The sequence below is a fragment of the Pseudorasbora parva genome, chromosome 3 (assembly GCF_024679245.1).
Source record: "Pseudorasbora parva isolate DD20220531a chromosome 3, ASM2467924v1, whole genome shotgun sequence".
NCBI lineage: Eukaryota > Metazoa > Chordata > Actinopteri > Cypriniformes > Gobionidae > Pseudorasbora > Pseudorasbora parva.
The window spans coordinates 63,411,393-63,422,176 of record NC_090174.1 but is presented as its reverse complement, the minus strand read 5'-3'; the positions used below and the strand labels follow the sequence as shown (position 1 = coordinate 63,422,176).

General features: G+C 40.5%; 1 protein-coding gene across 1 annotated transcript in view; it reads right to left on the bottom strand.

Annotated features, from left to right (window-relative positions):
* ppp1cc (protein phosphatase 1, catalytic subunit, gamma isozyme) overlaps positions 1-10,784 on the bottom strand; it is a 41,849-nt gene that overhangs the window by 16,213 nt on the left and 14,852 nt on the right. Inside the window, exons 2-3 of the mRNA XM_067439782.1 lie at positions 2,055-2,186; positions 1,740-1,970 (exon numbers count right to left, since the gene is read on the bottom strand). Of these exons, the coding sequence (XP_067295883.1) occupies positions 1,740-1,970; positions 2,055-2,186 (363 nt within the window). The remainder of the gene's footprint in view (positions 1-1,739; positions 1,971-2,054; positions 2,187-10,784) is intronic.

Below are 10,784 nucleotides of genomic sequence, written 5' to 3'. Positions count from 1 at the left end.
GTGTGAGCGAGCGAGCGATTGTGTGAGCGAGCGAGCGATTGTGTGAGCGAGCGAGCGATTGTGTGAGCGAGCGAGCGATTGTGAGTAAGTGAGCGATTGTGTAAGTGCGTGAGTGAGTGAGTGAGTGAGTGAGTGAGTGAGTGAGAGAGTGAGTGAGTGGGCGATTGTGTGAGTGAGCGTGTGAGTAAGTGTGTGAGTGTGCGAGTGAGTGAGCGATTGTGTGAGTGAGTGAGTGAGAGATTGTGTGAGTGAGTGAGCGATTGTGTGAGTGAGTGAGTGATCGTGTGAGTGAGCGTGAGTGTGAGAGTGAGCGTGAGTGAGTGGGCGATTGTGTGAGTGTGTGTGAGTGAGTGAGTGAGTGAGTGAGTGAGTGAGTGAGTGAGTGTGAGTGAGTGAGTGTGAGCGAGTGAGTGTGCGATTGTGTGAGCGATTGTGTGAGCGATTGTGTGAGTGAGTGAGTGAGTGAGTGAGTGAGCGTGAGTGAGTGGGCGATTGTGTGAGTGTGTGAGTGGGTGATCGTGTGAGTGGGTGAGAGAGTGAGTGAGTGAGCGAGTGTGTGAGTGTGAGTGAGCGAGCGAGCGAGCGAGAGTGAGTGAGTGAGCGAGTGTGAGTGAGTGTGAGTGAGTGGGCGAATGTGTGAGTGAGTGAGCGAGTGTGTGAGTGAGTGAGCGAGTGTGTGAGAGTGTGAGTGAGTGAGCGAGCGAGCGTGAGTGAGTAAGTGAGGGAGTGTGAGTGAGTGAGCGTGTGTGTGAGAGTGTGAGTGAGTGAGTGAGCGAGTGTGAGTGAGTGAGTGAGTGAGCGTGTGTGTGAGAGTGTGAGTGAGTGAGCGAGTGTGAGTGAGTGAGTGAGAGATTGTGTGAGTGAGTGAGTGATCGTGTGAGTGAGCGTGAGCGTGAGTGTGAGCGTGAGTGAGTGTGTGTGAGTGAGTGAGTGAGTGAGTGAGTGAGTGAGTGAGTGAGTGTGCGAGTGAGTGAGCGATTGTGTGAGCGATTGTGTGAGTGAGTGAGTGAGTGAGCGTGAGTGAGTGGGCGATTGTGTGAGTGTGTGAGTGGGTGATCGTGTGAGTGTGTGAGTGGGTGAGAGAGTGAGTGAGTGAGCGAGTGTGTGAGTGTGAGTGAGCGAGCGAGCGAGAGTGAGTGAGTGAGCGAGTGTGAGTGAGTGTGAGTGAGTGAGCGAGCGAGCGTGAGTGAGTAAGTGAGGGAGTGTGAGTGAGTGGGCGAATGTGTGAGTGAGTGGGCGAATGTGTGAGTGAGTGGGCGAATGTGTGAGTGAGTGAGCGAGTGTGTGAGAGTGTGAGTGAGTGAGCGAGCGAGCGTGAGTGAGTAAGTGAGGGAGTGTGAGTGAGTGAGCGTGTGTGTGAGAGTGTGAGTGAGTGAGCGAGTGTGAGTGAGTGAGTGAGTGAGCGTGTGTGTGAGAGTGTGAGTGAGTGAGCGTGTGTGTGAGAGTGTGAGTGAGTGAGCGAGTGTGAGTGAGTGAGTGAGTGAGCGTGTGTGTGAGAGTGTGAGTGAGTGAGCGAGTGTGAGTGAGTGAGTGAGTGAGCGAGCGTGAGTGAGTGTGAGTGAGCGAGCGAGCGAGCGAGCAAGAGTGAGCGAGCGAGCGAGCGAGCGAATGTGTGAGTGAGAGTGAGTGAGTGAGCAAGCGAGCGATTGTGTGTGTGAGTGAGCGAGTGAGTCAGTGAGTGATTGTGTGAGTGAGCGAGTGTGTGAGCGAGCGAGTGAGTGTGTGAGTAAGTGTCTCACACTCGTCGTAGAAGCCGTAGATGCGGTTGATGGAGGCGCACTCGTGGTTGCCCCGCAGCAGGAAGAAGTTCTCGGGGTATTTGATCTTGTAGGCCAGCAGGAGGCAGATGGTCTCCAGACTCTGCTTCCCTCGGTCCACGTAATCCCCCAGGAACAGGTAGTTGCTCTCGGGCGGATATCCTCCATACTCGAAGAGCCGGAGCAGGTCGTAATACTGGCCGTGGATATCACCTGTGCAGATATAAACGCGAATCAATGAAGGATGAACCGTTATATAATGAGGTGATTACACTAAAGAGTACTCGAGTTGCTCACCGCAGATCTTCAGCGGTGCTTCCAGCTCCAGGAGGATGGGCTGGCTGAGGAAGATCTCGCGGGATTTCAGACACAATCCACGGATCTCGTTCTCCTGCAGCTGAACGTTTTTGCCAGGCTTCGACCCTCTCACTGCAAACACACACACACTTCATCATTCATGGTTCAAGGGCGTATTTGATATTGTAGATAAAACATTGGGGATAAAATTAAAGAGAGACCCCATGGTGGCTATTCTTGGGGCCAATATGTAGGAGGTGAAATCTAAGGATGAATAATATTTACTAAAAATACTCTTTGTTGCTGCAAAAAAAAGCTATCACCAAAAACTGGCTCCAAAGAGAGCCTCCAACCTGTAATAAATGGTTATCTTTAATTTAAAAAAATATATGTTATGGAAAAAAATAACACACTTAGATTGCAACAGGCATCGTTTAAAAAAAGATGGGCAGCCTGGTTAGAAGGGGATTGATGGCTTTCCAGGAATGGCAAATCTAGTAATATATACAGCAATAGAAACACCTATAATTAATAAATAAAAAGTCCCACTCTCCTTGTTGGATTCAAGTATTAACTTACAGTGTTTGCTTTTTTGTTTTGTTATTTTCTGTGAAGATTATCATTGTATAATGTTTGATAGATATGTATTCTGCATAGGCCTGTCACGATCAGGGTTTTTCCTACATTCAATTTTTTTTGGCGGCCGCCAAAGCAAATTTTTGTCCCGCCAAAGCCTTATTTGAGGAGTTATTGTGATTTATATATTGATGTGGATGACTAATGCGCATGACAGGGTGCACGTTAACTGAGTGACAGAAAACGAGCAGAGAGCCGCGCACGCACACACTCTCTGTCTTCAAAACGATCACAGTCTGAGCTCTTTCTCACTCGCGCATATCAATCAAAATCAGCTGAACTTACAAAAAAGTAAAAGGTCGGAAGACTGACTCCATGTTCCACGTGGTGCGTTTGCAATTTTTTCCCCCTGAATTGCTGTTGGGTGTGAATTGCGCTCAATAAACGCAACTCTTCTGACATACGTTTTGCACACGCAGCGGCCATAAACCATACTTTCAAATACACTAAAAAAAATCCTTATAAAGTGTTTTCTGTGATGACAAATCTTTTGCGTTTTTTTAACAGTCTGGATTCACACATAACACATCCGCTATTGTCCAATTCACGAACCAATGACTCATTTGAACCGATTCATTTTACTGAACTGATCTGTCCAACACTGAACTCACGAATCAGTGTGTAATCATTTACTCACAACAACTCTGAGATGAGAATACAAGTGTGCTTACCCCATTAAACAAGAGGGGTTAGTAAGAATTAGTCTTAATAATCCACAGTATTTTCCTGTATTTATTTTGGGTAGGCCTATTTATATTGATAATGTGTGGTAAATTACCACACAAAAAAATTGTTTAGACTGGAATAAGGTGAAACCAGAGCAACCCAAGTTGTTGATAGCTGGCTGATAATGTTATTAAATTGTATATCAATCAATCAATCAATCAACTTTATTTATATAGCGCTTTTACAATCACGATTGTGTCAAAGCAGCTTCACAGTGTCAAACAGGATAATATTGCGACAAAATTAGATTTGGCTGTACAGTCCTTCTGGAGTAAACAGTGATGTTATCAGCTTATTTTAATTTATCATAGTGACAATGTTGGCATATATATATATATATATATATATATATATATATGTATATGGTAGAGAATTAGACTATTTGTTATTACATTTTTAATGCTATTTTTTAATGATTGTTGCCAAAATTATTAATCATTAAACCATACAAAGTGGGTAAAAACGGGGAACAAAAGAAACAAACATCAAAACAACATACATAATGAAAAAAAAAAAAAAAAAAAAAGATTATTTGCATTTATTTTACATTTATTGTATGTATTGGGCTCACATCACGCGGGTAGGTACTTTTTCTGTGTGTGTGTGTGTGTGTGTGTGTGCTACATGTATGACCATGTCTGGTCAGCTAGACAGCCACCACCAAAGACCATTTCTGACCCAGGAAAAACCCTGACGATAACTAATTTTGCTGGATGATAAATTGGCCAAGAAATGATTGCGATAAACGATAATATTGTCGTTCTGAGACCATTTTCATCTAAAATAATGATAATGGCATAAAAATGCAGGTACACCTTTTCAAAGATCAATAAACTTTAATTCCTAAAGACTATTTATCACTAAAAATGGAAAACATTTTAAATAACCACAATAAATAAACAAAACAACCAAAAACAATAATAGCTTGGACTCTCAGTCTGTTTAAACAAATGCACTTAAATAAGTACCAAAAACAATAAATAAAATGGATGTAAACGGCAGCGGATGATTGTGTTTTAGGGGCATATCAGGGGCGGCGGTTCACTAATCCCACGGTTCGGTTCATATCACGGTTTTAGGGTCACGGTTTTCCGTTCTGTACGATTCTTGTTGTTTTGTTTTCTTTTAATCCAGAAATACTTCAGCATATGATATATTAATTATCCACAATTTAGGATACAGTATTAAAAAAAAATGTTATATCATAGCCTAATCATGCCCAAACTGAGCTTGACCATCTCTGAGGAAAGTGATATTTTGATCAGCGAGAGAGAAGACATTGAGGACATGCTTTTCATTTATTTGGCAAAAGCAGAATGTGTATTGCTATCTCTACAGGAACTGATGAGCCTTTAGCACACAAAGATTGAACTGAAGAATTAACTTATCAAACGTCAGTGTAGCTTTAAGCCTCGTTTATACTCGACGCATCCGCTCGAGCGTGAGGGTGCGCGTGGCAAAAATGACGACGACGGAGTGTGCGCGAGACCCCGTTTCGCTTGCCATTGTGCACGTCAAATTTCGTATCTTTGCGTGTGGCTCCGCAACCGAAGAGCCACGAGTTCCAGACGAATCTGCTGGCCGAGAATGACGTCTCATCACGCTCACTTATTTACATATATCTCAGGGCTCGACATTAACGCTTGTCAAGTGGACTTTTTAAAGGGGAAGTGAAAGGTGAAAAGGTGTACCTGCATTTTTATGCCATTATCATTATTTTAGATGAAAATGGTCTCAGTATGACAATATCGTTTATCGCAATAATATATTGGCCAATTTATCGTCCAGCAAAATTTGTTATCGTGACAGGCCTACACACACACAGATATAAAAGTGGAATAAATGAATCATTTACACCGTACGAGTTTCCACTGGCTGTCTGCATAATCTCATTACACGAGTACGAGCCCCAACACACACACACACACACACACACACACACACACTATACGCCTTATAATAGCAGCCACACAATGAGCAATGGGCTCTTTTAGTGAGTGCTGAGAGACGCCATTCAACGAGATGATGTCAAGTCGCTTCATCACCATTAGCTGAGGCTTTCTTAAAAGATTCATTCACCAATAATCAAAAAACGCTGCACTGACGGCAAAATCTGCACCATTTGATTTTAGAGCATTGTTTATATGTTTATATTAACCTTTTAAAAATAAAAAAGGCATATGGAGTATCTAACAACTAAATCCCTTTAAATACTCACAGATGTCACAGGGATTCGGTTATATAAAACATAATGGAAGGGTGTTTCAGTATCGTCATAAGCCTTTTGTTTTCAAATACTTTAATTGAGATCCTCATTGTTTTTGTGACTGCGATAATCTGCTAGTTATGTAATAAAACATCAAATTGAGTAAAAGCCTGAAAAGCAGCTTCCCAACACTGGCGCCCAGATCCAGCACATGTCGAGGATTAGCTACGAGAGAGAGAGTAGCTCTGAAACACACTTCACAACGATTTAAACACTAAATGTAGAATTGAGCTTTACAATGAATGAAGCCCAAAGATGACGCAAAGGTTTGATAAACGTGTCTCGGCCAAGCAGGAGAAGTCGCTGCCGTGTCACTCCCTGGAATGACACACACGTGTGCGAGCTCACATATGAACACACACACACACACAACGTTAAACAACAACTTAGAGTAGCTTCCCTGAAATACTGTGTAAACTACAGCCCGACCGCTATGGGTTTTTGGGTCTGATGCAGATGTGTATATTATAGTACAGTACCGTACTGTGTGTGTGTGAGTGTGTGTATATATATATATATATATATATATATATATATATATATATATATATATATATATATATATATATATATATATATATATATATATATATATATATATATATATATATATATATATATATATATATATATACACACAAATAAATACAAAATGTAACCCCTTAACTGTAACCCCCCCCCCTTTTTTGTAGAATAGTCACGAAAATGCACTATTCAATAATGCTTTGGAATATAAACTAATAATAGAAATGTATAATTAACTAAATAAAAATAAACAAAATAAATAAATATAAAATGCTTAATAAATTAATTAAAATTTAAATTAAATAAATAAACAAATTAAATAAAAAATTGGTAAATTAAATAAACAAATTAAATAAAAATAAACAAAATAAATAATAAAAATTACAATTAATTAATTAATTAAAATAAACAACTGCTTTACTATCATATAAATATATAACATTGATATAACAGTGATATTGTGAAATATTATGATTTAAATTATTTTTTTCTGTATTTTTGATCAGAAAAAAAATGCAGCAGGTGAGCAGAAGACACTTCAGAATGTGTTTTTTTTGTTTCCAAACTTATGCTCTGACTGCTACGGCAAAATATTTACTATTCTATTCCCGGCCTGATCCACATCTTTGTCTGTTCCATTTCATATCCTTCTCTTTGTGTGTTTCCTGTGTTGAGCTGCAATACAGTGCAATCTGTGCTTCAACATGTTTTGTTTCCTGTGGATTACACTGAAAATAATATGCTTTATTGATTAAAAAAAAAGAAGAAGCACATAACCAAGTGTGAAGGTGGACGATAGGCTTAAAGGAACACTCCACCGTTTTTAGAAATAGGGCTTATTCAACTTCTTTCCTACATTTAGATTAGGGCTGCACGATTAATCGAAATCGAACCGCAATCGCGATTTGGCTTGTGTGCGATTATGAAAGCTCAAAGGCTGCGATTTAAATTAAATAAATAAATGCCCAGTGTGTTAGCGAAGAGCGGCTCTGTGATAAACGCTGCTCCGTCTGAAAGACTGCGACTGAGTCGCTTATAACGTGCGTTTGAAAAAGCAACACGAGTCAAACATCTTCACAAACTAGTGAAGCGTTCATAAACCTGTTCAACTAAAGACAACGTTTAGTAACATGCTTTACCTCACTTCATATCGTCAGTCGAGTGTGTGTGAGCTGATGTGGCTTCTCATTAGTATTATTATTACTTTTATTTGAGACAGGGACAGTGCACAATAAAAACATTAGCCTATTTTATAACAAGGAGAGATGCATTGCACCGGGTTTTAGCAAAATTGCTATTTTCTACCCGTAGTCCCTGGGCAGGTAGAAATAGAAACATACAATAAATTAACAGTTACTAAAATCTTAGTTGTGCAATATATCAATTACAGAGTTTTAAATACACACATCTCAACATCATTAAAACAATGTACCCCCTCTCACCACCCTTTCTAAATAAATATGCCTCCCCCATATTTTTAGCAGTAATAATAATCGTAATAATTATTATTAGTCACATTAATATATATACACAAAATGTTATATACTTTTCATTTGTAAAATATAATAATAATCGTATTTTAAATCGCAATCGCAATTATATATTGTCACCAAATTGTGCAACCCTAATTTAGATATGTGAGCAAATGCATCTGTCTCAGGGTGTGTTCACACTTGTCATGTTTGGTTCGATTAAAACGAACCCTGGTGCGGTTGCTCGGTTAGTGCGGTTCATTTGAACATATGTGAACGCTGCCACCCGAACCCTGGTGCGCACCAAACAAGCGGACCGAGACCGCTAAAAAGATGGGTCTCGGTCCGCTTCCAAACGAACTCTGGTGCGGTTCGATTGATATATGAACGCAACACGGACCAAACACATGTAAACGGACCAAAAACCAGACGTATAATGTCACAAGATGCCACGCATAATGCAGCTGATTTGACGACGCGGAAAGATCTGTGTACGTTATCCAAAATGAGTAACTTTAACGTTAGAGGGCAAACGTGGAGCAACGAGGAAGAGCCTCATCAATATTTGGTCTGACGAGCATGTTTCGAAAATGCTATAAAAACACACAAAAAGCATACCTGGCTCATCTCATCAAAGTTCCCGTGTTGCCCATTATTAGCAGGTACAGACGACAGAACGGCCGTCTCTTTTGCATAAGAGACGCCCGACTCTTTTCTGCACAACGGAGGAAATCCTGCTGCTGTTTTGAATGTTTTGAACATTTTATGAGCTCTTCATGAGTTCTCAGCGGGTAAAAATAATGCCACATGTACACGCATAAAATGATCGCGTTTAATCCAGCACACAGCGTTGTTTTGAACATTTCATGAGCTCTTCATGAGTTCTCTGGTAAAAAATAATGCCATATGTGTTACACGCATAAAATGATCGCGTTTAATCCAGCACACAGCGTTGTTTTGAATGTTGTGAACATTTCATGAGCTCTTCATGAGTTCTCTGGTAAAAAATAATGCCATATGTACACGCATAAAATGCCCGCGCGTGTAATCCGCACACAGCATTGTTTTGCATGTTCGGTAAACGAGCTCCTACGTCATATAAGCCGACCAATCAGGTTGTGACCGTCTCCCTATGCCTTTGGTTCGGTAACTTTAGGTTCGCTGTTAAAAATGCCCGTGTGAACGCTAAGCGGACCAGGACTATTATGTTTGTTTTTGTTTTTTGGTCCGGACCAAACTAACCAAATGAACCGAACTACAAGTGTGAACGCACCCTCAGTGCATTGTTTTAGTTTGGCAGGGTCGCCGCTAGCTTAGCTTAGCATAATGAATGGAATCCTATGTTGCCAGATAGCAAGTCCCGAGTAAAAGTGATACAAAAAAAAAAAAAAACACCTAATTACTTCTTGTGACCTGCGTGTTCAAAGTACAAATGGCGATGCAGATTAAGACTAGGCAATTTCCTAGATATTACGTCTCATCCTCACGTCCTCCGGCTGTTGAGCGATCGCAATGTGTGGTGTGATATCGCTGCTTCCCCATAATATCTGCCTAAATCACCTAGTCTTAATCTGCATCGCTATTTGTACTTGTTGTGAATACGCAGGCCACAAGAAGTAATTAGGTGGGTTTTTTTTGGATCACTTTTACTCAGGACATGCTATCTGGCAACACAGGATTCCATTCATTATGCTAAGCTAAGCAAGCCGCGACCCTGCCAAACTAAAACAATGCATTGAGACAAAAATACATTTGCTCACATATCTAAATGAAGGAAAGAAGTTGAATAAGCCCTATTTCTAAAAACGCTGGAGTGTTCCTTTAAATGGCTTCTCCTCCTCATCCTAAACCCTTGATGAATTTGAGAAGGGCTCCGGGGCTGGTGTTCCCCACCCATGAAGCACGAGGCCGGTTGTGTAACGGAGACACTGCCAAGGGAACAGCCGTATTAATAATAAGCGAGCAGATATAGGTGCAGTCCTCACACCCCGCCAGGTTTCTAGGCTGTGTAGCAATAAACATGTAGGCGGTGCATTTGGCTCCGCATAAACTCTGACGAGGTGGAAAAACAGGGAGCGGTTTCTAGGGAACACACACACACACACACACACACACACACACACCCGGTTGTAAGAATAGGCTGGACATAAACATTTAGTTTCATGTCTGTGTTACTGCAGACATGAACTGTAATTAGGGCTGCACGATTATGACAAATCATATTTGTCGATTATTCCCCTGAAATTATTCAATTACATTGAATGAAGTTTTGAACAGCTTTACAACAGTTTGAAGTGACTGTATGCCATATTGTTATATCAAAAGAAACAAGCTGAAAATGTGCATTGGTTTGGTTTCTTTAAATAAATAAAAAGTTAAATATGCATGGTATATGTTAAAATAAAAAATAAACAATGGAGAAAAAAACGTAACCCCTTGAGTGTTACTGGCCCACCGGTGGGCCCAAAGCCATTACATATTTAAAACCGTAATATTCTACACTAAACCTAAACTAATCTTGACAAACTATAAATCATTGGAGACCTTAGAGATTGTATTTTTCATATTTGACCGCTGTTTTATATTTAAAATTATGTAGTGACAGAAATTCAATAAAACAATATCATTACTTATTGTGTAAGTAGTAAACCACTAAAAACGCAAACGGGCAAAAAAAAGGTCCACTGTGCATCTCTCTCTCACACACTCACACACTCACACACGTGGTGCATCTCACCGACACACACACTTCACCGACAGTGGGCTGGTCGCGAGAGAAGGGAGAGAGCCAAGTTCAGTATTTGCAGATCTCCAGATCTCTGTCTAGTCTATTTTATTCATTTTAAACATCGGATGACATTATTTCTCTTTTGATACAGGAGATGCCGAGTTATTAATAAATCAAAGACAAACAATTATGATAGCGATCGTGTACAAGTCCGATGTTTTAGTGATTATAGTTTGGAACAGTTAGCGTTAGCTTGTTGTGGGTCACCCACTGCAACTATCAAGGCAATAAGCCTGTGTGTGAATGTAGTTAATATAGATTTACCGCTGTGCTAGGCTCAATATTATATGGAAGAACTTCGAAGAAGCACGATAATT